Source organism: Lethenteron reissneri, chromosome 54, assembly GCF_015708825.2.
Source record: "Lethenteron reissneri isolate LAM-NWPU_2019-01 chromosome 54, ASM1570882v1, whole genome shotgun sequence".
In the NCBI taxonomy this organism is placed as follows: Eukaryota; Metazoa; Chordata; class Hyperoartia; order Petromyzontiformes; family Petromyzontidae; genus Lethenteron; species Lethenteron reissneri.
The window spans coordinates 4,268,809-4,296,664 of record NC_083832.1 but is presented as its reverse complement, the minus strand read 5'-3'; the positions used below and the strand labels follow the sequence as shown (position 1 = coordinate 4,296,664).

Genomic DNA, 27,856 nt, shown 5'->3' with positions numbered 1-27,856 from the left:
TGCCGGAGCCGGTCGGATCGCCGCCTCGCCGGACCGCGAGAGACGGCGCCGGCTCGGCCCGTTAAAGCGGCAGTGGCTAGGCCGCGGCTGGATAGCGCTACCCCCCCGCGGGCTGCGAGGCTAGATGGGGCTGTGTGCGTGCGCGCGCGCGCAGGCCGTACCCCTTCGTGCTCTTCTACTCCAAGTGCGACGGCGTGGACGTGTGTGTGGACGCGAGGACCTTCGGCAACGCCGCGCGATTCATCCGCCGCTCGTGCACGCCCAACGCCGAGGTGCGACTCCACCCCACGCTGCCAACGTCGCCGCCACCGACCCGCGTTCCTCACGCTGCAGCTGCGATGCTCCTGAATCGAGCGAGCGAGCGAGGGGGCACGCCGAGTCTGGGGCATTACCGCGCTGCTAATTCCACAGAAACGTATAAATGAACTACTGCAGAGCTTGTGTTGCCACTTAGAGAGAGAGAGATGGGTGAGTGATGGAAACCCACAGACAAACGTGAACGCAGCCAGAACGGGCGCCAACAGTTTCCCAAGCTCTGTGGTCCTGTTGGGATAAGAAACCTCTGACCCGAGTTCGATTCCCGGCCACGGCTATAAGATCAGCGGCGAGAGAGGTCTGAATCAGTCGTGGGCCTCCCATGAGGATTACTCGGCCGGCCTCCACACAAGTACCACGCCTTCCTTTCTCGTGCCGTGCCGGCCTTTGTAGGTGCTCGCTTAACAGCACTTGCCCCAACGGTCTCTAAATGCTACGTGGGGGGGGGGTGGTGGTCGGGCACCTTTGTCTTTGTACGCGATTCCAGGTGCGGCACATAGTGGAGAAGGGCGTCATCCGGTTGTGCATCTACTCGGTGGCGCTCATCGGCAAGGGCTCGGAGATCACCATCCCCTTCGACTTTGACTACGGTGGCTGGTGAGGATCACGGAGACACGCGGGCGGGTGGGCGGGTGGGCGGGTGGGCGGGTGGGCGGGCGGGTGACAAGGCACACACACACACCGGTCCCAGCCCACTCGGCAGTGCCCAAGCACAACCAATCCACTGCCGGATCGGAGCCTCCCACACGCCCGAAAGTGAAAGACGCTGCCGTCCAGTTGGGAGTCACCCTCCCAACGGCAACAAAGAACAGAGGAGCAAAGTTCACAACAATGAGTGGAGCGCACCAGGTGGCTAAAACTCAGCAAGTTGGCACAGGTGGTGCATCTGCCAGTCATCTCAGTCGGTCTGTCCCGTGATTTCCTGCTAGCTAACTTTTACCAGTTCACATGGCCTCAAGGTGCACCTAGCCTGCCACAAGCATTGTAGTGATGTCACCACCACTCAGTGGTGAACGGCGGTTGTGGTTGTTGACTTGTGCGTGTGTGAACATGTGTGTGAATTGACCGTTTGTGTCACCACGTGCATTTGACAGCGCGTGTGACCGTGTGTGTTTGACAGCGCGTATCGCGTGGAATGTGCGTGCGCGCGCCGGGAGACCGAGTGCCCCGTGCAGCGTCGCAACAACGAGGTGCTGCAGAAGTCTCGGCACGGGTGAGGCTCACGCAACACCTCGCCTCCCCTCGCCTCCCCTCGCCTCCCCTCGAACCCCTCCCCCTCACCTCCTCTCCCCTCGCCTCCCCTCCCCTCGCCTCCCCTCGCCTCCCCTCGCCTCCCCTCGCCTCCCCTCGCCTCCCCTCCCCTCGCCTCCCCTCGCCTCCCCTCGCCTCCCCTCGCCTCCCCTCCCCTCGCCTCCCCTCGCCTCCCCTCCCCTCGCCTCCCCTCGCCTCCCCTCGCCTCCCCTCGCCTCCCCTCGAACCCCTCCCCCTCACCTCCTCTCCCCTCGCCTCCCCTCCCCTCGCCTCCCCTCCCCTCGCCTCCCCTCGCCTCGCCTCCCCTCCCCTCCCCTCGCCTCCCCTCGCCTCCCCTCGCCTCCCCTCGCCTCCCCTCCCCTCGCCTCCCTTCCTCTCGCCTCTCCCTCGCCTCCCCTCGCCTCCCCTCCCCTCGCCTCCCCTCGCCTCCCCTCCCCTCCCCTCCCCTCGCCTCCCCTCCCCTCGCCTCCCCTCCCCTCCCCTCGCCTCCCCTCCCCTCGCCTCCCCTCGCCTCCCCTCGCCTCCCCTCCCCTCGCCTCCCCTCCTCTCGCCTCTCCCTCGCCTCCCCTCGCCTCCCCTCCCCTCGCCTCCCCTCGCCTCCCCTCCCCTCGCCTCCCCTCCCCTCGCCTCCCCTCGCCTCCCCTCCCCTCCCCTCGCCTCCCCTCCCCTCGCCTCCCCTCGCCTCCCCTCGAACCCCTCCCCCTCACCTCCTCTCCCCTCGCCTCCCCTCCCCTCGCCTCCCCTCCCCTCGCCTCCCCTCGCCTCCCCTCGCCTCCCTTCCCCTCGCCTCCCCTCGCCTCCCCTCGCCTCCCTTCGCCTTCCCTCGCCTCCCCTCGCCTCCCCTCCCCTCGCCTCCCCTCCTCTCGCCTCTCCCTCGCCTCCCCTCGCCTCCCCTCTCCTCGACCCCCTCCCCTCGCCTCCCCTCCCTTCGCCTCCCCTCCCCTCGTCTCCCCTCGTCTCCCCTCCCCTCACCTCCCCTCGACCCCCTCGCCTCCCACACCACCGCTCAGGCCGCCGGTTCGAGGCGACGCGCGCCTGCGCCGCGGTTGTCCCTCGCCGCACAAGCTACAACCTTTGCTCGTGAACAAAAGCCCTTGAACGTGAGGTGCGTCGCTCCATTCCGGAACGGCAGTGACGTCGCGAGAAGTCTGGACGATGTTTTTGATCACGAGTCGGAGGGACTAAAATTCTGCTGCCATAACCCTCCAGCCACTCCATCAGTGGCCACCTTCAAGATAGATCCCCCCCAGAGCTCTCCTCTGTCCGATCCTCTCGCTCTGCTCTCTCTCTCCACGTGTCTCTCGCTCCAGCTGCCCCTGAAGCTTTCCCCAGTCAACCTCTGCTCGGGAAGAGCTTCTCCATCCCGTCTGTTGCTGCTGCCACCTTAGAATGCGCGGACACTTTCCCCAGCCGTCTGTGCTGTGGACTCCCTGCCCCTATTCAAGTCCAGACACAAAACCTGTTTGCACGCTTTCTTTTAACTCACTCTGTCGTTTTTGTTGTCGTTGTTGTATCCTCAAATCTTGTAACTCAATTTTAACCCACTTTCACAATGTGCTATCGACTGCTTATGTCGACTGCTTATGTCATACTGATGACAATACTATATTCTATCATAAAAAATATATATTTTTAAACATTATTTTTTATATGTTATGTTTCGGCTTGGGTCTAATTGTCCACGGTTAACTGACGTTGGCTGTAATTGGCCACGGTCCCTTACGTTATGGCAAGCTTCGGGGCCACTTCCTGGAGTCGTGGAGTTCTGCCATTACTAGTACATTACTTATTCCGTCCGCTTATGACTGCCGACCTCGTTCTATAAGCCAAACATTGAGCCCACTGCTTCTGCACAGCGTCTAGAGATGCAGTCGCATGTTCGACTGTGAATACAACTTGTACTGCATTGGTGAAGTGGGATATAAGAGCCAGGCGTGCGTGCGTGCGTGCTTAGATACGACACGCGGCGCCGTGGCTGCCGGTCGCGGGAGGAGGCGGAGAGAAGCGGAGACTCGGGGCATGCGGCCTCCACGGAGAGACCCGTGTCTCCGATACGACTCTCGCTGTCAGGAATACAGGTGACCCCTCCCACAGCCTGTGTCCCAGAGACCAGTCTGCCAGTCCATTGTCGACACGCGCGCAGAGCTTGAGCCCACGACCTCAACGTTGTTGTCTTCTTGTCTCCAACGTGGCCATTATCAATTGCCTTAGGGAGTGTCCGAGAGAAAGCCCCATTTACCCGGGTTTGAACCCAGGACATTGCTTTGACATCTCCGGCGTGGCCATTATGAACTCCGATTTAAAACTTTCGTGACTGCAGGGATTCATCTTCTTGGTTCTTTCGGTAAAGTCACGTAGAAGGGAAATAATTAAATAAGAAAAAATTAAAACTAATAAAATAATTCTCACGACGTTTCGGCCACAACGCAAGCAGCCGTCTTCAGGTGAAGAACAGGTCTGTCAAGGAGACAGAGTTGTGGCCGAAACGTCATGAGAATTATTTTATTATGTTTTGTTTTTATTATTTTATTATTTTCCTTCTACCTGACTTTACCGAAAGAACCAAGAAGAAGACATTATGAACTCGTGGAGAGAACGTGAGAGAGACGGCCGGTCGGCCGGCCATAGACCTCGAAACGCTTTATCAGCAGTTTTTGGCACGACCATTACGTGACCTCTCGGGCGCGAGACCCCCAGACCTCGAACCCAGGCGCCCCGGCGCCGGCTGGCTGCCTCCGTCAGGGCCACGTCGAGCCGGCCGCGGGAGTGACGGTTGCGCCGCCGGGGGGCCGCCGTGTGCGTGCGCAGTGCCGCGAGGAGCGCCGGCTGGAGGCCGCCTGCGCGCGCGCCGACCGCAGGGAGCGCAGGCGAAGCGACGCCACCGGCGCCGCGCTGGCGGACGCGGCGAGCCGCGGCGGCGGCAGCGGCAGCGAGCGAAAGGATCGCGTCAAGGCAGAGGGGCTGGGGGTCGCGGGGTCACTGAGGGAGCCCGGCGGGGAGGGGGGGCCCCCCAGGCCCGGGGGTTCGCCTGACGTCAAGCGGGAAACCGGCACCCCCCCAGAGGTGTGTGTGTGTGTATGTGTGTGTATGTGTGTGTGTGTGTGTGTATGTGTGTGTATGTGTGTGTATGTGTGTGTATGTGTGTGTATGTGTGTGTATGTGTGTGTATGTGTGTGTATGTGTGTGTGTATGTGTGTGTACTATTAGTGGGGGTCGGTGGTGTAGCGGTTAGCGCGCTGCGCTATGCACCCGGCGACACGGGTTCAATTCCCGCTCACGGCCAACACCCAGTGACGATTATCTGAACCGGTCCTGGGCCTCCCCTAGGTCGACTCAGCCTCAAATGAGTACCTGGTGCGGTGTGTAAATATCGCCACTAGGGAGACAAAGGCGGTCGGGCGTGGTGCTGGCCACCCACCCCCTCGTGCGTCGTTCCGGCCTTTATAAGTGCTCACGAACAGTACTTGCTCCAACAGTATGTTAAGGCTATACGGGTGATCTTTGTCTTAGTATGTGTTTGGAGGTGTGTGTGTGTTGTGTGTGGTTGTATATAGCCAGCGTGGCAGGGGAGCCAGCAACTCGTCTTTAATTGAATAGACAGATGGAGAGATACAGGCACACGGAACAGGTTTACAGATCGACCTATTTATATCTGGAAAAACAGATGGACGATTAAATGAATGGATATCCGGATGGATCGAAAGATGATTGGACCGATGTACACACACACACACTAAAGAACGACAAACTTGCAAACAGTTGGATCCACATGCGGGGTGAGCCTGCCGTAGGTTCAGATGGACAACCACGAGTATGGGTGAACGATTGTACACCCGAGGTGAATGATTCATCTGTCGGATAAACAGACAGACAGAAGCTCCACTGAATGACCGGACAGACTTGCAATCGGCGATGTGCGGGCGAGCGAACGACCGCCGTGCGTGTTGTTGCCGCTGCCCCCTCCCGCAGGCCCGCGCGACGCCCTCCAAGGAGGCGACGACCCCCTCGCGCCCCTCCCAGCCGCGCTCCTCACGCTGCCGCCCCCGCCGTTGCTTTGGGCGCTCGCGCCGGAAGCCCCGGGCGTCCGACTCCTCCGGCGGGGCCGGGCCCGGCTCCGCCTGCTCCGCCGCCGCCGCCGCCGCCTCGTCATCATCGTCCTCCTCGTCGTCGGCGGCGGCGACCTCGGGCGTCGTGCCGTCGCTCCTGCCGCGGGCGCCGACGCCGCAGTGCGCGTCGGCGCCGTCGGACGCGGCGGTGGCCTCGGCGGCGTCCTCGGCCACGGTCGCGGCCGAGGCGCCGCCGGGAGCCGGGGCGGGGGGAGCGCCGGCCGAGGGAGCGGCGCCAGGGCCGGACGGGATGTGCGGAGACGGAGCATGGGCGGTGGGGGACGGGGGCTCCGGGTACGACGGCTCCATCGACGGCGGCAGCAGGGCAAGTGTCCGCACCGTCAAACTCGTGAACGTCGCCGGCGGCGATGGGAACGTCATCGTCGTCGTCGTCACGCGTTTGCCGTGTCGGCGTCTCTTTTGTTGTCCAGCAGCTTTGTCGCTCATCACATTCCTCCTGTATAAATAAAGATTCTGATTCTGACTTGGACAGCCGTGCGAACGAGGCGCTCCACCTCTAGCGGTATTCCACGCGAGATGTCGCGTTGACCGCGTTGACCATAACGTAAAGTGTACGCGCGCACCGTGGCTAACGTCTCGCCGCCCGTCCCCAGGAGGGCGTGGGCTCCGTGTCGTCTCCCGCGCCGTCCGACGCCTCCCTGGCCGCCTCCTCCGCCGGCGGTGGCGGCGCCGTGCCGGGCGGCGCCGGCGGCGGCTGCGTGAGCCCCGTGCGCGTGTCGGACGACCCCAGCTCGCTGGCGCACGTTCTCAACCTCCTGCTGGGCCTGGGCCCCGCGCTGCAGGTGTGCACCGCGCCCAAGCACTACGTGCGCTTCACCTCGCCCTTCCTGCCCGAGAAGCGGCGCGGCGGATCCGGCGCGGGAGCCGCCGGCGCGGGGCCCGGCGGCGCGGCCGGGGGCCGAAGGCCGCGAGGCTGGCGCAAGACGCAGCAGCAGCACCACCAGCAGCACCAGCAGCACCAGCCGGCGGACGCGCTGTCGGCGCCCTGCAAGAAGGTGAGCGTGCGCGGCGCGGGGCGAGAGGTTCGGGCAGGTACGGTAGTTTTTCAGAATGATTTTGTCAGAGCCAACATTTGTCACTGCCCCGATTTGAAGGCCACGCTGCTGGTAATGACGCTTTTTGGTCCTCTCCACCCCTGTTCCACCTCCTCCTCTATCTTCGCCCGTCCTCTTATTTCCTCCCATCTCTTCTTCCGTCTGCTTTCCTGTTCCGTCTTCCTACCCCCCCTGCTACCATGCCGCCCTTTCCTCTCCGCTCTTCTCTTCGCCGCTCCTCTCCGCTTGCCCTCGCCCACCCCCAGCGGTGGCTGCGGCAGGCGTTGGCCGAAGCCCAGGACGCGGCGCAGGAGGGAGGTTTCACTCCCGCTGCCGCGGCGGCGACTGCGCCGGCCGTGGACGTTGGCGCCGACGCTCTGCAGCTGCAGCGGCCGTCGCAGGGCAGCCCCTCGGCCAGCGAGACGGGCGACAGCCTGAGCTGCGTGTCCCCCTCGCTCAGCCTCGCCTCCTCCAGCGGTGAGGCCCGCTGACCGGCCATTACCACGGACATCCGATATCGCTCTCAAGTCGTCGTCGTCATCATTACCACAGAATAAAGAGAGAGGGAAACGTAGGAGACGGATAATACCAACGGGGCGCAATGAGATATTTGAAAGTGTCTCGACGATATTTTGACCCGTCCTGTCTCATCCCCCCCGTCCTGTCTCATCCGCCCACCCACACACAGACTTGCCGGCGCCCCCTAAGAAGCGTTGCGTGCGCACCAACTCTCCGCACGCGCCGGAGCCCACGGCTTCCTCCGCCGCCGCCGCCGCCGCCTCCTCGAGCTGGGATCCCGGCACAGACGGCGCCGTCCCTGACGGAGCCACCGCCGCCATCGCGGTGACGCCGCCGCCGCCGCCGCAACGCCCGGCCGAACCACCGCCCCCTGGCGACCCCTCCGGCGCGGCGGCGCACTGGGACGACTGCGTGGTGGTGGGCGTCCAACAGCCGCAGCAGCAGCGGCAGCGGCAGGAGCAGCAGCGGCAGGAGCAGCAGGAGCGGGAGAGGGCCGAGGACGTGGACCGTGCGGACGAGCGGCGGCGGAGCGGCGACGCCGATCCGGACAGCGGCGGCGCGCTGCCAAAGTCCGGAGCGGACTCGGCGGTGGATGATCGGGCGCTGGATTTGGACGGCGGCTGCCTGCCGTTCCGGCCCGTCTTCTCTCCCATCAGCCCCGAGGGCCCGTCCTACCCGCCGCCGCCCGTCTTCGAGGTGCGTTACGGGGTGGGCGCGGGGGCCCGAGGGGCCGCGCGAGAGTTTCCTTGAGCCGGCGTGAAGGTGCCGCGCGGCCGTGAGCCTCGGCGCCTGGCAGGCGAGGGTTGGTGGATTGCGCCGAGATGGGTGGCGCCGTTTAGCGCGTCGTCCCGTTCCGGGCCACGGTTTCTTAATCCCCTGCGCCGCTGCGCGCCCAGAAGCGTCAATGTGTTCGCCACGGCCAAATCGTCCGGTCCCGTGTGGCCCGGTGCAGTGTGGGAATTCCCACGGTTAGGCCAAAATATTTCTTGGGCGGGGGTTCTTTCGAGATGAAGATGCAAGTTTAGTTTTAGCGCGGTGAGAACTTAAGAGGCCAGGATGGGTCTCATTGTTTACACGCTTTTATTTAACTCGCTCTGTTTGTTGTTGTCGTTGTTGTATCCTCAAATCTTGTAACTCAATTTTAACCCACTTCCCAATGTGGTATCGACTGCAAACTTGGTATACTTATGTCATACTGATGACAATACTATATTCTATCATAAAAAAATAAAACATTTTAAACGATTTTTTTACACGCTTTCTATTAACTCACTCTGTCTGTTGTTGTTGTTGTTGTATCCTCAAATCTTGTAACTCAATTTTAACCCACTTGCCAATGTGGTATCCACTGCAAACTTGGTATACTTATGTCATACTGATGACAATACTATATTCTATCATAAAAAAAAAAGTATATATTTTTAAACCATCTTTTTTATATGTTATGTTTCGGCTTGGGTCTAATTGTCCACGGTCAACTGACGTTGGCTGTAATTGGCAAGCTTCGGGGCCACTTCGTGGAGTCGTGGAGTTCTGCCATTACGAATGTTTTAAAAAATATTACTTATTCCAGAGTGACTTGGGTCACCAACATGACAAACGCAATATGTGTATGTGTGAGGGGAGTGGTTAGCGTGTTGTGCTACAAACCTGGCAACCCGGGTTCGATTCCCGCTCGTGGCCAACACCAGTGACGATTATCTGAAACGGTCCTGGGCCTCCCCTAGGTCGACTCAGCTTAAAACGAGTACCTGGTGCGATGTGTAACTCTCACCACTGGGGAGACAAAGGCGGACAGGCGTGTCTGTGTGTCGGCGTGCATGCGGCGTGTGCGCACATTTGTCCGCGCCCCAGTGTCTCCGCGCGTGTTTGCAGGCCCTCGTGCGAACGCACGCGTAGTTCGCGTGCGTTCACGAGCTTTGTGTACGTGCGCTCATGTGCGTGCGCTCATGTGCGTGCGTGTGCGTCCAGAACATCTCGTCGCCCGAGTGCTCCCAGGACAACACGGGCCTCAGCTTCTACTCGCTGGAGGCCTCCTTCCTGTCGCTGGGCCCCGAGGAGCCGCGTCTCGCCGTGCCCGAGCGCCCGGGCCTTCCGTTCTTCACGGGGGCGACCGGCGCCGGTGGCGGCAGCGGCGGCGGTGCCGGACACCGCGGCCTGGATGCCAACCTCCCCGGCAGGGCCTTCTCGCAGTTCCCGTGCCAGGGAAACAGCGGCGGCGACGATGACGACGGCGACGTGGCCGACGTGGAGGAGGTGGGCGACCGCTTGCAGCAGCCCCAGCAGATGTTCTTCTACCACCATGCCCAGCAGCAGCAGCTCACAGATCAGCATCACCAACATCATCAGCAGCAGCTGTTAGATCAGCATCCTCATCAACAGCAGCAACAACAGTTGATAGAGCATCATCACCAGCAGCAGCAGCAGCTTATGGAGCAGCATCACCATCACCAGCGCCACCTTCCCCAGCAGCAGCAGCAGCTCGGCTCGAGCGAGCGACCTCAGGGCCGCTCCACTGGCGACGAGGATGAAGACGACGAGGAGGAGGAGGATGAAGAGGACGACGATGACGACGACGACGACGATGACGACGATGACGAGGAGGAGGAGGACGATGAGATGGAGCTGCGGCGCTTGGCTGCGCGGGACCGCGTGCTGCTCGCCGGGGACGCGGAGCGGCCGGGGTCGGAACGGCCGGGCGGCGCGGACGGAGCCTTGTGGGAGATGGGGTCGGGATCGGCGCCGGCGCTGCTGGCGTTGGGACGACGCCCGGGCTCGGCATCCGCGCTGCTGCTGCACGCGCCGCTTCCTCGCCGGAAGAAGGTGGGTGCCGCCGGAGCGCTGGGCTAGCGCTGGGCTAGCGCTGGGCTAGCGCTGGGCCCGCGTGGGACCACGGCCTACATTTGGATCTTGGGGGGGTCTCACCGATATTCTTCGCTGATCTCTGAGAGACGTAACGATACCTCTGAGTCTCGAGTTGTTTCATTTACGCCGAGAACTCTAGACGTGCCTTGACTCGAACCTCAACAGTCTTAGATGTGTCTTCACGACTCCTCGGTGCCCAGAATCCCAAGAATGTCGTTGATAGCTTTGGAGAGACGTCGGCAGTTCGGCAGGAGCTCATGGAATCCTTGAGGTTTAAGAACTCATAGTAATAGGTTTTTACCCTTTAAACTGGTACAAAAACCTGACACCTTTATACAAGGCATCATGTTTGCAATAACCACAACACAAGCAGTCAAAATGCAAACAAAAAGAAACAACTCTGATGATGATAATGATATGCACTGTCCTTGAAGTTGATTGGTCCACACCCGAGACAGCTTTTCTTAGAGCCTAGTCCCCATTGGTGTAGGAGGTCTCATAGTGTAAATGCTTACCCCGAGCTCTCAATACTCTAATAGTGTGCTGTCTTTGAGTTGTATGCCTTTTGGCGTCATCTGGTCCAACACCAATGGAGACTAGGCTCTAAGAAAAGCTGTCTCGGGTGTGGACCAATCAACTTCAAGGACAGTGCATATCATTATCATCATCAGAGTTGTTTCTTTTTGTTTGCATTTTGACTGCTTGTGTTGTGGTTATTGCAAACATGATGCCTTGTATAAAGGTGTCAGTTTTTGTGCCAGTTGAAAGGGTAAAAACCTATTACAATATTTTGTCACTGGTAAAGGAGATGTCTCATAGTGTTTAAGAACTCGCGAATAAAATATTCGGGCGCGATGCAATAGCGCCCTCTAGTGAGGTTGCTGCGGCGTACCGACCGTTCACTACGTCTCGACACGCGGTGCATTGTGGGACACGGCACCACAGCTACGTCATGACCAGTGGAACGGGCTGCGGTAAGTACAGATCTTCTGCTGTGTGTGCGTGTGTATCTGCGCGTGCGTCCCTGACTGCTGCTGACTGCTGCTGACTGCTGCTGCTGCTGACTGCTGCTGCTGCTGCTGCTGTTGTTGCTGTTGTTGCTGCTGCTGCTGACTGCTGCTGACTGCTGCTGCTGACTGCTGCTGCTGCTGTTGTTGCTGCTGCTGCCGTGCAGGTGTCGCTGCTCGAGTACAGGAAGAGGAAGAAGCAGGGCGGCGGGGAGCTGCGCGCTCGCTCGGAGCTCCCAGTGCCACCCTCCTCCCACGTGGCCGCCTGGTGCGTGCACGCCTCTCACACGGCTCACAGCCGCGTGGTTCACAGCGGCGCGGTTGTGGTGAGAGCAGTGCGGTTGTGGTGAGGGTGGCGCGGTTGTGGTGAGAGTGGTGCAGTTGTGGTGAGAGTGGTGCGGTTGTGGTGAGAACGGTGCAGTTGTGGTGAGAGTCGTACGGTTGTGGTGAAGAGCGGTGCAGTTGTGGTGAGAGTGGTGCGGTTGTGGTGAGAGCGGTGCGGTTGTGGTGAGAGCGGTGCGGTTGTGGTGAGAGTGGTGCGGTTGTGGTGAGAGTGGTGCGGTTGTGGTGAGAGTGGTGCGGTTGTGGTGAGAGTGGTGCGGTTGTGGTGAGAGCGGTGCGGTTGTGGTGAGAGTGGTGCGGTTGTGGTGAGAGCGGTGCGGTTGTGGTGAGAGCGGTGCAGTTGTGGTGAGAGTGGTGCGGTTGTGGTGAGCGGTGCGGTTGTGGTGAGAGTGGTGCGGTTGCGGTGAGAGCGGTGCGGTTGTGGTGAGAGTGGTGTGGTTGTGGTGAGAGCGGTGCGGTTGTGGTGAGAGCGGTGCCGTTGTGGTGAGAGTGGTGCGGTTGTGGTGAGAGCGGTGCGGTTGTGGTGAGAGTGGTGCGGTTGTGGTGAGAGTGGTGCGGTTGTGTGGTGAGAGTGGTGAGGATGGTGCCATTGATGAGAACGGCGTGGTTTTGTTTAGAGTGGTGCGGTTGTGGTGAGAGTGGTGTGGTTGTGGTGAGAGTGGTGCGGTTGTTTTGAGAGTGGTGCGGAGTTGTGTGGTGAGAGTGGTGAGGATGGTGCCATTGGTGAGAGCGGCGTGGTTGTGGTGAGAATGGCGTGGTTGTGGTGAGTGCGTGTGCAGGACCCCTGCGGAGCGTCGGGACCCCGGTTTCGTGGAGCGCTTAACGAGGACGGCACTCCCGACGAAAAATCACGACAAAGGTGAAGCACACTGGGCCTTCAATTCACTTCCATCATCAGTGCCGCCATCGGCGTCATCATAAATAATCAAAATCATTCTGAGCGTTTTCGTCGTTGTCATCTCCGTTGTCATCGCCGTCGTTGGTATCGTCGCGAGCATCAGTACCGCGCGATGTGGGGATGCAAGACGGAGCGCGAATTCCCGTCCTCGGCATCTGCAATTAATTAGCGCCGTCACTGCCCCATCACAGCGCCACCACTCGTTAGCACGAGTGGGGGAGGGGTCCTTCTGCATCTCCAGTGCCATGGTATTGCTCTTCGTGTTTGGAGCTCCACTGCTACTCAGTCCACTTCCTGGCCATGCGTACCGCTCGCGCGTACCCTGCGTCGCCCCCTTCCTGGCCTCGGCGATCGAACGCGAGGACGTCAATTAGTCTCCTGGCAACGGCTCGCGGTAGCGGAGTGGAGGTGCGATAATTGAGAGCCCGTTTCCTTGGCAACGGCACGTGCGCCGTGGCGACCTGCTGAGCGGCCTCCTCGGCGCATCTGTTGCCGCGGCAACGACGGCGGCGGCAGCAGCCCCACGCCGTTTGCTGCGGTGTCCATACCGCCCCCCACCCCACTCTCTGTATCGAGCTGCGCACTGGTGGTGCATCTGTCAGTCTTGTCAGTCAACGCGTAGCACCTGAGCCTGTCCCGTGACCTCCTGCCAGCAACGAGCCTTCCGCACTTAACGTATCCGCCTCGCAGTGCACCTAGCCTGGCACACATTGCTGTTTAGACGTCACCGTGACGAGATAACGGATGCCGATATCGCCCGCCACCGATGTTATCCCTTGTCGGGATCTGAACTCGTGTCGCCGAGTGCTTAACCGCTCGCCACTCCACGATATCCTGCTGTTAATAACAGATGCAAATTGGCGCTGTGCACGCGGGCACAGAGAGCAGCGGTAAGCGCGCTGCGCTGCGAACCCCGCGAACCCCAATTCGATTCCCGCTCACGGCCACCGACACCAGTGACGACGATTATCTGAACCGGTCCTGGGCCCTGTCCTAGGTCGACTCGGCCGCTCAAATGTGGGTTCCTGGTGCGGTGTGTAAACGTCGCTCATCGGGAGGCAAAGGCAGCCGGGGGTGGTGTTTACTCGCTTACAGCACTTGCCCCGACAGTCTGTTGAAGGCTACACGGTGGGGAATCTTTGTCTCTTGTCTCCGACAGAGAGAGCAGGGGCCGAGGAAGCGAGTGGAGAGATGAGGCAGACGTCGTCCTTCGGCCAGCAGAGCTCCAAAGCGGTGAGCGCCGTACTCTGGACCTCGCACGTCTCCACGGGCGCTCTCGTAGCGACTCCACGGGGGGTGACGCCAGCTGCTGACGGTGACGATGATGACGACGACGATGACGACGATGATGACGCTCTGTGTCCCCCTGTGCTGCAGCTGGGTTTGAGATCCCGGCCGTCTGCTCGGGGCGGCGGGGGTGACGGCGTCCGCGTCATCGAGCAGACCACGACGCCTCCTCCTCCCCCGCCTCCTCCTCCCCCGTCGCGGTCGGCAGCCACGCACGGCTCCCACCCCCACGCCGGCCCCACCGGCCCCACCGGCGCCGGCCCGGCCTCGCTTGCGCCTCCGGATCTCCCGCCGGGCCTGCCCGCCAACTCGTCGAGCCTGGCGACGCTGCTGCACGGCGCCTACCCCCTGGCCTCCGTCGCTCGCCCTCCCGCCGTCGCCGCCTCCATCGCGTCGCCGGCGCCGCAGCAGCAGCAGCAGCAGTTGCAGCAGCTGCAGCAGCAGCAGCAGTTGCAGCAGCTGCAGCAGCAGCAGCAGCAGCAGGGCCAGCGCAGCCTCACGACGATAACGCCGGGAGCTCTGCACGGCTTCGGCATGCACAGCCTCCTCCCTGCGCGGGGCGGCGCCGCTCCCCCGCAGCAGCAGCACGGCCACATGGGCGGCTCCTCGCACTTTGTGCACGGGCAGAGCGCGATGCTGGCCATGGTTCACAAGCACCAGCAGCAGCAGCAGCAACAGCAGCAACAGCAGCAACAGCAGCAGGTGGCGCCCTCCACCACCACCGCCGCCACTGCCGCCCTGCAAGCTCACGGTGGCACCGTGGCCCCCGCGACGATCGCGGCCGGGGAGCTCAGCCCCCCGCCGCACGGCGCGGCGAGGCTCGGCTTTGGACCGGCGCTGCCGCACGGTTACGCGGTGGCGGCGGCGGTGCAGCAGCAGCAGCAGCAGGCGCAGCGCCTCAAGGAGGGAGCGGTTGCTGCGGCTGCGGCGGCGGCAGCGCCCAGGATTTTGTCGGTGGAGCGAGAGACGAACGCTGCGATGAACCAGCAGCCGTCTGTGCTGCTGTCGGCCAGCAAGACGGGCAGCCTCAGCCTGCACTACCAACATCAACAACATCATCAGCAGCAGCAGCAGTCGCATCAACAGGCACTGTCTCAACATCAGCAGCAACAGCAGCTGCAGCAGTTGCAGCAGCAAACACGAATACAACAGCTGCAACAGGCTCGCCCGCAGAGTCAAGTGATGAGTCAGCAAAAGCTTCAGCTTCACCATCACCATTATCATCAGCAACAGCAGCAGCAGACGCAGCAGCAGCAGCAACAGCAGCAGGCGCAGCATGTTTATCAGCAACCGCAGCAGGGGGCGGCTGCAGGCGTTGCGCCCGTCTCTCCAAACTCTCCCGTGGGAGCGGCGAGCACGGGCAAGACGCAGCCCCCGCTGGCGTTCCAGCTGCTGCAGCACCACCACCACCTTCAGCAGCAGCAGCAGCAGCGCGCAGCTAGCGGCGTGGACCGGGCGGCGATGGCGCAGCGCGCGGCGTTCCGGCAGGCGAGCGGGGACGGCCTGGCGCTGCCGCCGCCGCCGCCACCCGCCCTGTGACGGTCCCGCGCCGACGGCGCTCCGTCAAGTCCGGCGCCGGGAGACAATTTACCCTCCGCTCCTCGGGCCTGAAGATGCGGGGGGAGGAACTTGGCGGAGGACGGAGTCCGCCCACGGCGCGGCCCGCCTGGCCCTCTCGGTTGAAGTTGTCGCTGCGAAGGACTCCTCTCCTCTCGTCCGTCCGTGTGGCGTGCGGCGCGCCTCTGGGGGAGAATTGGGGGGTGGGGGGGGGGGGTGGGCTGGGGAGGGCAGTTTACCGAACCGCGACGAGGGTCGTGGCAAAGATGTGTTTTGTTTTTTTCATCGTCGGCTTCTGTGCCTGCCTCGGGCGCGGCCCCAAATGTGACTTGAACGTAGACGGCGCCACGGGAGCCGTGCGTAGACGCGTGTCGGCTGCACCGCAACCGCTGTCGCCGTGAGCACGCGCGCCCCGCCCCGCCGTGGGCGAGGTTGTCGCGAGGTTGTCGCTGTCCGCGCCGTCGTCGGGACCGCCACTCCTCGCCCGACCTCGGCTGCACGGTTCTCGCGGCTGCCGCCGGCCCGGCCGGAACGAGGCCGCCGGGCGAGGTCGTCGCTCGCGTGACCCCGCGGGGCGACGTCGTGCGGACTCGGCGGCGAGGCCCTCTCGAACCGGCAGCACCTTATCCTTCGGGCGGATTTTAAACGAGACTAACGAATGAGAATTGTGGTAAACAAACAAACCGGCAGACGGTGTGGATATCGTGTAGCAAACCGTTACGGGAAGTTAATTTAAAAAGTTAAGATAGGAAGGAGTTCACATCTCGTGGGGTAGGGAGGCAGAATTGTCTTATCACCTCTCGGGGTGATTAAAATAAACCGCCGCTGCGGTTAAACCGGAGCAGTGGTGGAGTTCCCACCACTGCTTTCTGGCCACCAGCGGGGCATGAGCGCCGGTCGACCCTCGTTCGCTCGTGCGGGGAGGTGCCGGCGTGCGGTTTCACTCTCCACGAGGATCGGTTCCTAATGTTTCATAAACAACCCCTCCCCGCTCCACCGCGGCGGTCCACGCTGCCTGGAACGTTACCCGACACGACCGTTGAGTTACGAGGGCGGTGTTCGATGTACATTGTTTTTTAATTTGTCAGTTGTATGACTTTTGTATAATGTGCTGTACAAGTAACGGAGGAAGAGAGACAAAAAAAAACACTTCTCTGTACAACGCCTCGGAGCCAGCAGGGCCCACGGCCCGTCAATCGCCCCTCTTGCCCGGCGCCGGACGACGGCTCGTGCGGCAATCTGCGAGCCGTAGACGTAGAGGCCCTCGCTGTGCACAGCTGTGTCTGGGCTCAGTCTGGAATAAACCACCGCTCTTTTACCATGACACCGTTTTTCATTCCGCTGCATTTGTTCGCAACTCTGCCGAGGCCACGGGCCGAGCGCACGGGGCTGGCAGAGCGCAGCACGCGGCCACGGCCTTCTGCCAGCGGCGCGCTCGTAACCCGGCGGCGCCGGTGCGGTTATTGCCGGCGTGCGACGCGAGCCTTGACCCCCGCTGCACGCCGCGCGCCTCGCCCCCCCCCACCCTACCCCTCTGCTCCCCCCCGGGCTGCTCGCACGCCACGTTTACATCCGCCGTGCTGCTCTCCCCGTGTCCATCGGAGACGACGTGAGGACGGCGACGCCAAATCGCCGAGCAGCAACAACGGGAACGACGGCAGCACGACGGCGGCACGACGACCGCGATGGCGACGAACGACGAGCGGGAACTTGCACATTTTGGCCTTCAGCGTCGTTTATTTTTTCATTGCGGACGTCTCCGAAGCTGGCGCGGACATTTTGGGCTCTCGTTCACGGGACTGCTTCGAAAACCGTGGAGCCAGAACTTCGCCTGCTGAACCGAACACGCCGCCGTGAAAACATTTTAGGGTGATGAAAAGAAACCACACACAACGCAAAACACGTCCAGGGCCAGGAGCGCCCTGGAGGATTATCTTTTTTTCTGGTCAGAAAAACTTTTATCGTAAATCTCTGTGCGCTAGGGTCCTTGTCTGTGTTGATGTTGAGAGCCGTGTCCATCTGCTTGCCTGCGAGTGGAAGCCAGCAGCAGCAGAAGCAGCCGCGTCGGTTGCTTCAATAGGTCATTTGCAAACACAAGTCGGGTGACGTGTAAGTTGGCCTCCTGGGGAAGAGCAGCGTTTGGCCACCGTGAGGTCGTGTGAGCGCTGCGGGGGAGGTGAGGGGCTCTGTCTGCGAGCGTGGCGGAGCGAACCGGCGCGCGTTCAACAGGTTATGGATTTTAATTGAAAATATTAAAAATTCACCCGGACATTTTTAAACGTTTTATCTGTATCGATATTTTTTCTAATTTCTAAAACGTTTGGCTCTTGTCCGGCACGGGAAAATTGGCTCGCGCGCAAATCCTCGGTGCGTGCACATAAGCCGATTATTTATATTTTTTTTAACCGTCGACCTAAATTAAAGCATGTGACGTTGCCACAAATTGACGAATGTGACGGAGGGCACGCGTGACGCTGGGCTCTTTTGCGGTCACCTTGGATGAGCCGGCCGTGCGAAATCTCCCGAGCGTTGGTGTCTCTGCATCGTCTCGCTGCCTTCCTCCTCCGTCCATCCCATCCCCATTGGTCACGAGGCTGGGCGCACGGATCGAGGCTGGGCGTGTGGCTGGCTCGCGGCTAATGAATCATCCTTTTTGCAGAAATCCCACGGGCAAATCACAATTCGCTCGTTTTTTTTGGTTGAAGCAGCCGAGGCTCTCGATCGGGATGAGTCTTAGTTTTACAAAAGTGGCCTGCGGCATCAGTCTACTGCCAGTAGGGGGCCGTGATTGCTGCTGTGGATACTCCCCATTGAGTCATCTGCGGTGTCATTTTCTAAGTTTGCACATTTGAACCCTGACGGCGGCACGTTCTGGCACACGACGGCACCTACTCTTGCGAATGACGTCGAGGCATCTTCAACGTCCGCTGCGAAGCCGCCTGCGCATATCGTGGTTATCGGGCGCGCAGTACTAACCAGGGGGTGGCCGCTGGATTCGAACCGTGAGCCTCTGCAACGAGCTGCCAACGCGCTGCCACGGCTCTGGCTCGTGACGCTGGGAAACTACCCTGAGAGACGATGCCTCGGAACCGCCCTCGGTCTGGTGCAGGGCCAACGCCGCCGCACGGCGCGTTCGCCTGCGCCCTGCAGAGCGCGCGTGTCGCCGTGCGTCCGTGTCATTTGTAGCGATGTCATCGGCTAGATGAGACTAAAATTGATAAGCGGGGGGTGCCCGTGAAGGTATCATTAATTTTGATTTGAAGCTTTCGTGACTGCAGGAATCAACTCTTTGGTTCTTTCGGTAAAGTCACATGGGTAGAAATTAATAGATCACAACGTTTCGATCGCAACATGAGCGACCGTTTTCTGGTGAGAGAGATCTCCTGAAACGAGGTCTTGTGTAGGCCTGAGATGGGTGCAGCTTCAGCGTGAGAGGGCGGGGCTAGAGATGGTCTGCCTGAGGCTGTGGAAGTGGCTATTGTAGTGCTACGTGACTTGACCCAACGAAACCAAAGAGTATCATTAATTGTTGAAGACGAATAGACGGTTTGAGCTCGGTTAACAATAACAATGATTTACCCAAGAGAGTCCTGCATTGCGATGTTTGGCCAATACCAGTTCCATTGTATGGGGTTTTTTTTAGCTATGGGAGGATTTGTGAACCTGGAGCCAACAGGGGGTAGAACATACAAACTCACACTGAGAGGCGACCCAAGTCGGTAATCAAACCAGGCTCTTATTTCTGTGGTGCGCAAGTCTTTCCACCGCGTCTCGCACGCGCGCACACAGGAGTGTGTATTCGACCGTGCAGTTCACACGGCTGCCTAATTCTGGTTCTTGGTCAACGGATGATACCTACATGGTCGGCTCCCCGCGTTGTACACGAGGCCTCTGTGTGGTCATTTAGGGGCCGGCTCGCTGTGCACGTGAACCCGGTGGGATGGCGGGCGACTGAAACCTGGGTCTGAGCCCTGGTTTTCGGCGGTACCATTAAGAGTGCCCTCATCCGGCCATGCAATGAGAAGACCGGTCACACCGAATGACGCGTGGGATTTTACTTTAAAAAAATAAAGCCGAAGAAATAGCAGTGTTTACTTTTATCAATAGGGGCACACTAGAAGATGAATCTGGTCACGGGACAAACAACGCAAAACCCAAAAAGAGAAAAAAATTACTTCCACCAGAAATTTCCCTGGGGATGAAATTTGTTCAGAACTGTGGAACTCTCCGTGCGGGTTGGCACGCGGGGTTTGTCACCCAGAGGCGCGTTCGATGCCACGCTCTGCCAGCGGCGGCGGCGGTCTCCGTCACGCGGAGACGCGGAAGGCCCAGCGGAGCGCTAATGCTCTCCTAGTCGATCCCCTGGACCGCGACTCGCTTTGCATCGGCGCGACTGGACGTGGGCGGGGTGGGGGGGTGAGGCCCGGAGTGTCGACTCCTTCGCCGTCTGGCCGGGTTCACGCTTTGACTCTGAAGCCGCCGCGCCGCGCGCCGTCTCTTCGTTGCGGTCGTCCCTTCTTCCGTGCCGGCGTTCGCTAAAAATTGGCCGCCGTGAGCCGGCGCGGAGGTCGCGAGGCCGAGGGGACGTTGTCCCGTCGCGAATGACCGCGGGGGCTGCGTGGGAGAAGCGTCGGCGGCGCTTTGCGGCTCGGAACGCCTCGCCCCTCAGGAGGGGTCCGTGCGTGTGCGTGTGTTTGTGAGCGACTGACATTCTGCGCGCGAGAGGTTGGGGCGCTTTGCCCCGCGTTGAGATATAAACGTTGTTGGACTTGAGGCCGGGCTAGGGTCAAATTGTCTGTTTGTGAAGAATTTAAACAAAAAAGAACTGGGACCAACACCAACTGTGGAATTGTGAGTTGTGGCGGGCTCGTGTTTGTGAGGTGTGGCTGCTGGTGCAGAGCACGTGGGGCAGAGCACGTGGGGGAGAGCACGTGTGGGAGAGCACGTGGTGCAGAGCACGTGGGGCAGAGCACGTGGGGGGGTGCAGTGCTGTCCGTGGCATCTGTGCTACCTGCACGGGCGGATTGGGGATTGGTCCGTACCAACAACGAGCTTTGGTGTCTTGGTCGACGGCTCTCTCCGTGGCAATCAACTCGCCGCCCTTGATACACCTCGTGGCGGCAACCGGTCTGGGTTTTAAAATCCAGGTTTCAAATCCAAATTTTCAAACCCAGACGGAGTCCCAGTTATGGAGCCTGCGCCAAGACGGCGCGTGGAGCAGCATCCAGCGCCGGTCTCTTCATGGGGGTCCTTCCCGGTACAACCCTCGAGCGAGCCACCGCGCCGTTGTTTACAGGAGCTGCTACGGTTCGTCTATCGTCACGGCCCCTGTGAGGGAGGGGAGGGCCGCCTTGAGTTGCGGAGTCCGGGACTCATCGCTCGGGGATCTCGAGGGGACCCGCCACCCGAACGACACTAAGGGGGGGGGGGGGGGGGCACGGCTCCCCGACGTCCCTCGACTCGCCCGGCCCACCGGCCGCTCGTAGCGGGAGGACCCCTCGTGGGTGGACGAGGAGGAGGCCGTGGGACAGAGGTCGCAACCGGGTACCCGATACCCGTACCCTACCTGATACCCGTACCCGGCCGGGTACGGGTACGGGTACCCGTTTGCGACCCTGGTGCGGCCGGGTACGGGTACTGGTAGGCCGTGAGTCACTGGTGAGTCACCGTTTGTCACTCATTTCCCAACGTCTTGTCTCTTCTCACAATTCAAGTTCCTAGAATCAACCCACCCGCGCCTGCAACATGGCTTCATCCCAGAGGTCGCAATCAGGTACCCGATACCCGTACCCTACCCGTACCCGCCGGGTAGGGTAGGGTACGGGTATCGGGTACCCGTTTGCAAACGGGTACGGGTACCCGTTTGCGACCCTGGTGCGGCCGGGTACGGGTAAGGAATCAAAACCCGTTTGCGACCTCTGCCGTGGGAGCGGCCACAGTCCACGTAGCTGCCCCGAGATCGACCGTGAACGTGGAGACTCGGCGACAAGTGGCGAATATCTTACACGGTCCTGGGCCTCCTCTAGGTCGACTCAGCCTTAAACAAGTACCCGGTGCTGTGTAAACGTGGCCGTGAGAGGGGGACTGTGGAGCGGGCCGTCGCCGAATTCGCGGCGCTGCTGCGCTAACCGCCGCACCGCCGCTCCCCGCACCGCGGCTCAACAACGCGGGGGACGCACGCAACACGTGGGTGCGTTATGGACACAGTCAGAGAGAGAGACGTGGGGGGGGGGGGGGGCTGAGGTCACTCGTAAGTGTCTTTTATTTGGCAAGTGAACGACAACAGAAGCCCGACTACGACGGAGACACGACACAAGCGCGCCCCGCACGACGCCATGCACGACGCGGCACGCAACACGAGGACCGCACGGCCGACAAGAAGCCACTGCCACTACCACTGCTCGCGTCTCTATTAAGGCGATCAAGGACATTTCACTGACGTGTAATCTTTTTTTTATTCTTTCAAAATATTTGCTTGTTAAGCCACGGCCACCGAAACACGAAGCGCGGTGGAGAGTTTTAAGTTTTGAGCCGAAGAAGGGAGACAGATGGGAGATTGGGACGTGCCCCCCCTCCCCGCCGTCTCTGGAATGCCTCGTCGAGTCGAGGCTGGATGACTTCCGTTTGCTGGGAGAGGGGTCCCGCTACGCCTGGGGGTGGTGCCTATGGAGCGCACTCGCTGTGCTGGGACATCCCCGCATCGCGGTGCCCGGAGAAAAGCACCGCGCACGGGGGAGAAACCGCGCCTCTCCACGCACGCGGGCAACATCCCACTTGCTCTGCTGCCTGCTCCAGGTCGCCCGGCAGGTGGGGAGGGGGTGGGGTGGGGGTCTCGCGCGCAGATGGACGTCACGCGTGGACTGCACTTGTGTGGCAACAACACCGCCACCACCACCAACCCTCACCACCCACAGCCATCACAACCCAACCACTTCCACCACCCCCAACCACCACCACCCCCAGCCATCGTCACACCCAACCATCCTCACACCCAACCACCACCCAACCACCACACCCAACCACCACCACCCCCAGCCATCGTCACACCCAACCACCACCACCCCCAACCACCACCACCACCACACCCAACCACCACCACCTCCAACCACCACCACCACCACACCCAAACACCACCACCACCCCCAACCACCACCACACCCAACCACCACCACCACCACACCCAACCACCACCACACCCAACCACCACCACCACCACCACACTCAGCCACTATCGCCACCACACCCAGGTGAAGTCTGCTGAACGGTGTCGCGTGGCGGTGAAGCTGGGGATTGTAAACCATCGGAGCTGCAATAAGTGGAATTAAATGTGAACTCACCCACTAGGAATTTAATCCGATTTGTATTATGCGCTCACGACTGGGCTGAGACCATGAAATCCCTACACTTGAGAACCCGGATTAGTCAACTCGTCTGTGCGCTTCTGCGGGTCTCTATGTGAGTCACTGGGTCTCTGTGTAAGTTACTGGGTCTCTGTGAGTCACTGTGTTTCTGTGTGATTCACTGGGTCTCTGTGTGAGTCACTGGGTCTCTGTGTGAGTCACTGGGTCTCTGTGTGAGTCACTGGGTCTCTGTGTGAGTCACTGGGTCTCTGTGAGTCACTGGGTCTCTGTGTGAGTCACTGGGTCTCTGTGTGAGTCACTGGGTCTCTGTGTGAGTCACTGGGTCTCTGTGAGTCACTGGGTCTCTGTGTGAGTCACTGGGTCTCTGTGTGAGTCACTGGGTATCTGTGTGAGTCACTGGGTCTCTGTGAGTCACTGGTGACTGGGCCGAGACGATCACCACCCTGCACTTGAGCACCAGGACAATGACCGAGACCGGAATTCCAAACCAGGTGTCACAGCCGTGCCGACTCCGTGGCCTGTGACGCGGCCACTATGAAACCCGCGAAGGGTTTTGCCGCCCCTGTATTTGACGAGCCCAGGGACGTGTAAAGCCTCTTGGGGTGCTCGCAGTGGCCGGTCGCCGACACGGCGTGTGCAGGCACCGCACGGGCAGGTCCACAGAGACACCGGCCGCTGTAAAAGCGTTGCAATTTTCCGTCGGTTTGAGCCGCGCAGCTGAAAAATGTTGGTTGGAAAACGAATCCCCCACAATGGAGCTGTTGCAAGCGGAGAAGCCTCGAGTGTGTCCGCACTCCGCACTATGAACCTCGCTCACCCGAGTTCAATTCCCGACCACGGCTGTCATCCGTGGCGACGGATTTTTTTTTAAACGGTTCGGTTCCCCCGGGGGGGTTCACGTCACCCCCCTTTCACCTAAACAGCCAGTGGCCGTGCGTGGTGCAGTATGGTCGAGCAACTCTAGATTTGAAGTTTTCGTGACTGCAAGGATTCATACTCTTAGTTCTTTCGGTAAAGTCACGTAGGTAAAAAATGAAATTAAAATTAATTTTTATTTAAGTCACGTAGGTAAAAAATGAAATTAAAATTAATTTTAATTTCAAGTCACGTAGGTAAAAAATGAAATTAAAATTAATTTTAATTTCATTTTTTACCCACGTGACTTTACCGAAAGAACTAAGAGTATGGTCAAGCAACTCTGCGATCGGCACGGCGTGGGAGAGACGAGGTGTTCATCCGGCAGAGGACTGCGAGTGATCAGCGCTGTTGGGATGTGAGGGCCGCGCGCTCCGCTGTTGCTGCTGTTGTTGTCTAACAGCGCTAGGGAGGCATCGCGAGTCGCCTGACCCCGGGGTTGAACCTCCACCTGCCCTCTCGGTGGCAACATCGATCACATGTCGTCAACATCGACCACGTGTCGTCATCGTGGCCCTAGAGTGGACGGCGTCGACAAAGAGCCGGGAGTGGTCGTGCAGCAGCAGCAGCAGCAGCAGCGACGACGCTGACGTCCCCACGCCGACACAGGCGATCACGTGTCCGCGATACGCGCACCACGGGACCGTGCGGACACCCAATTGGAACGTTGGCGGTCTGTACGCCCAATGATGCGCCTAAGTCGACGCTTACATGACCTTGGACGTGAGGAACCTAACGAGACGAGATGGACAACTCGTTTTCTTCGTGTGGCTCATGTGGGTGTAGCGCAACGGCTAGATATGAATGAGGCCAGCACAACACAGCCAGTCATTTTGGTTCTCCCAACAGAATTCCCATGGGTCGTTTTTGTCACCCTCGCAGGGCTCGCACGAGGAGAGGGGGCGAGTCTCCGTGAGGCTCGAGCAGCCGCTTCGCTTGAGAACTCGGGTGTCTCGTCGTCAGCATAATCAGCTCCCAGGGGTCGATAAAACGATTACCACCCACTAAGGCAAGCTGGCACGTGGTTGCTATATTTTTTACAAATTGAAATATTATTTCAAAAAAAAGTTTGTGGCTGGGACGGGCGAACGGACGGTCACCTTTTAAAGGACGTGCGCATTGCCCGTATTGATTAAAAATCGGGTCGTCGAAATGTGGAATTTCCACCACTGGTTCAGGAGGTGAGCTACTGGTGGTAGAGTGGTAAACGCGTCGGGCGAGACCAGTGATCCAGTCACCAATCTCACATCTCCGCAGGCATAGGCGTTGACAGTGTCCGAGCGACTTCAATCAGTACCACTTCAATCGGCCTCCCTCGTTGAGAGCAGGGGTGTCCGAATGAAGCGATTGAAAGGGCAGGCAGTGGTGGCCAGACTGAGCCCACGGACACTCGGGTAGCGCTGTCTTTGAGGTGTGTGTGTGGTGTGTTGAGCCACACGGGAGAACTCAACCGATCAGAAATTCCCTCCCTCCCTGCGTATCGGACACGGCGATTATAAACTCACGCAGCTTTTCTCTCGGCCCCTTCCGAACTCGAAGAAAAAGCGAAGTGAAGAAAGAGAAAAAAATCGACTGACCGAGTTCTCGTGCGTCGCAAAAATCTGGAATGTAAACCCGCGACATGGCACGTGCAGTGCTCGCTGGAGGCAGCCGAGCCCCGCGTCGTGGTCGATCCTCGTGTTGCATTGCCGGCTGATAACGGACAGGATTCACCGCCACGTGTCGCGGTGTCTTTGGTTCCCTTCTCTCTTGGGAACGTCGCCTTTTTGTTTTTGTGTCGCTGCGAATAAAACTTAAAAGTGTGCGCCCGATTATTAAGGGGACACGCGGCTCTCTCCATCGATTCGCGACTCAACAAGCGCACGCGCGCAGCGGAATTCGGACTCGCCCCGCGGTGCAATTAGACATGTTTGTTTGATTAGATGTGAACATAATCGAACGTTTTTGATCAACTGAACGTGTCGGTGATTTAAATTGTATCAACACATTTACTTTGTCCTGTTATTATTGTTGTTGTTGCGCTGCTGCTGCTGCTGCACAGCGTTTGTCAAATCACGGGTGGCCCTGATGGCGGAGTCGGCTCTCCAGGCACGTGCTCGGTCGGCCATTTTAAAACACGGGTGACGTCACGCTCGCCGAGAAAAGAGCTCGCGTTGAGTTAGCGTGACGCGTACGACGGCTTTTGTTGATTATAATTGTTGTTATTTAGGGCAGAGACCTCGGCGCTCGTGCTGATGGTAATTTAGTGAGCAGTGAAGGTGCTCGAGCAATCTGGGGCCTCGTGAGATGCCAGTAAAACCTCACTCGCACACACACACACGGGGCGAATGGCGAAATGGCGCTAACGCTACTTGCTGCACCGCCTCTGGCAGGCACCGCCAGTTCGTTGCCCCCTGTGTCTGGGTGTCATCGCGAGTTTCCAGAGCGGAGGTTTCACCTCGCGGTCTGTAGTCGCAATCACCGAGGTCGTAATTGTATTATGTTTGTGTAGGTATTGTCCCAAGGTTGCGGCAGTTGCGGAGTAGCTGGGCTTGGCTTAATCGTTGCCTTTTTAAAAGTAGCATTTTAAAACAATCTGGATTTCAATGTTTCGGTGCAGTCAATTTAGAGGTCTCGCCCCCCACCATCCCCTTGTTGTCAAACCCCTGGCGCCCTTCTGCTGGGTCGAATCCCCTTTGATGTGAGGGGTCTGTGAAGGTCACGGGGGGAGGTGCGTCAGCCGTGAGAGCTGGGAGGTTTGACTCCACAGCAACAGAGCTGCGTGCCGTGGCCTTTAAGGCCCAAACCGCAACAGCGCAAGAGACGCCTCGACAACGGGAACACAAACACCAATTATGGAACACCCACGCAGAGGATTCCATCCTCGCTACCTGGTAAATCCATCTCAATGTCTACGTGATCCACCACCGGCACCACCATCGCTCCTTTGTTTCGTTCGTTGTCCTTCCCCCGCACCCCCGACTAGCGCGGGTTGGCTTTGTACGGTGCGAAAGAAGTTCAACACACGACGCACACGAGTATCCCAGGCGGGCACGAAGCGTCACGAGCGAGCAGCACATCCACAGCGTGAAGCGCTGAGCACACAAAACACTGGCACCACCACAGCTTCAGCACTCACCACTCTCTCACCCCACGACTCTCACCACGACACTCTCCCCACGGCACTCACCACTCTCTCCCCACGACACTCACCACTCTCTCCCCCCACGACACTCCCCACGGCACTCCCCACGGCACTCACCACTCTCCCCCACGGCACTCACCACTCTCTCCCCCCACGACACTCCCCACGGCACTCACCACTCTCTCACCCCACGACACTCCCCACGGCACTCACCACTCCCTCCTCACTCTCTCCCCACGACGCTCACCACTCCCGAGGCACGGACACTCACCACCACCACCCCCCTCCTCCTATTCCTCCAACGCGACCCGCGGTCCCAGACCGGACATTTCACGCCCCCTCGCGCCTGAGTCGATAATAAGAATGCGGTTATCGAGTACAACACACATACTGGATAATCACATGATGGTAACCAGAATAATTAGTGTAAGTAATTACACGCGGGTCGTGGTGCTGGGTTGGTGCTGCGACGCGGTTGAGAGGAGCGCGCTGCAGTCTGGGTCACGGCTCCTCCTCCTGCTGCTGCTCCACCTGCTGCTCCACCTCCTGTTGCTCCACCTGCTGCTCCTCCTCGACCTCGTCGCCCTCTCGAGTCGCGTGGCATTGACGACGGGCGGCGTGAGACACGACGGGAGGAGCGACGCGACCGGCGCTCTGTTCGCGACTCGCGTAGCGACTCTCGCGGGCGTGGGGTGGCGAGAGAGTCGCTACGCGGGCGTGAGAGAGAGATGGTGTGTGGGTGAGAGATGATGAGAGAGATGGTGTGTGGGTGAGATAATGAGAGAGATGGTGTGTGGAGAGATCATCATAGAGAGAGATGGTGTGTGTGTGTGTGAGATCATCACAGAGATATGGTGTGTGGGTGAGATGATGAGAGAGATGGTGTGTGGGAGAGATCATCAGAGAGATATTGTGTGTGGGTGAGATGATGAGAGAGATGGTGTGTGTGTGTGAGATCATCAGAGAGAGAGAGAGGGCGTGTGGGAGAGATCATCAGAGAGAGATGTGGTGTGTGAGATCATCAGAGAGAGATGGTGTGTGTGTGAGATCATCAGAGAGAGATGGTGTGTGTGAGATCATCAGAGAGAGATGGTGTGTGTGTGAGATCATCAGAGAGAGATGGTGTGTGTGAGATCATCAGAGAGAGATGGTGTGTGTGTGTGAGATCATCAGAGAGAGATGGTGTGTGTGAGAGATCATCAGAGAGAGATGGTGTGTGTGTGAGATCATCAGAGAGAGATGGTGTGTGTGAGA

At 59.8% G+C, this 27,856-nt stretch overlaps 1 protein-coding gene across 2 annotated transcripts in view; it reads left to right on the top strand.

The window, feature by feature from the left end:
• Positions 1-20,028, top strand: part of LOC133356565 (uncharacterized) — a 79,608-nt gene extending 59,580 nt beyond the window's left edge. For both annotated transcript variants that reach the window (XM_061574147.1, XM_061574148.1), the window contains exons 10-23: positions 155-272; positions 803-912; positions 1,436-1,528; positions 3,521-3,644; positions 4,375-4,629; positions 5,536-5,997; positions 6,287-6,688; positions 6,994-7,204; positions 7,416-7,942; positions 9,218-10,069; positions 11,286-11,386; positions 12,240-12,319; positions 13,518-13,591; positions 13,736-20,028. In XM_061574147.1, the coding sequence (XP_061430131.1) occupies positions 155-272; positions 803-912; positions 1,436-1,528; positions 3,521-3,644; positions 4,375-4,629; positions 5,536-5,997; positions 6,287-6,688; positions 6,994-7,204; positions 7,416-7,942; positions 9,218-10,069; positions 11,286-11,386; positions 12,240-12,319; positions 13,518-13,591; positions 13,736-15,184 (4,858 nt within the window). In that variant the 3' untranslated portion in view covers positions 15,185-20,028. The remainder of the gene's footprint in view (positions 1-154; positions 273-802; positions 913-1,435; positions 1,529-3,520; positions 3,645-4,374; positions 4,630-5,535; positions 5,998-6,286; positions 6,689-6,993; positions 7,205-7,415; positions 7,943-9,217; positions 10,070-11,285; positions 11,387-12,239; positions 12,320-13,517; positions 13,592-13,735) is intronic.
• Positions 20,029-27,856: the final 7,828 nt, after the last annotated feature.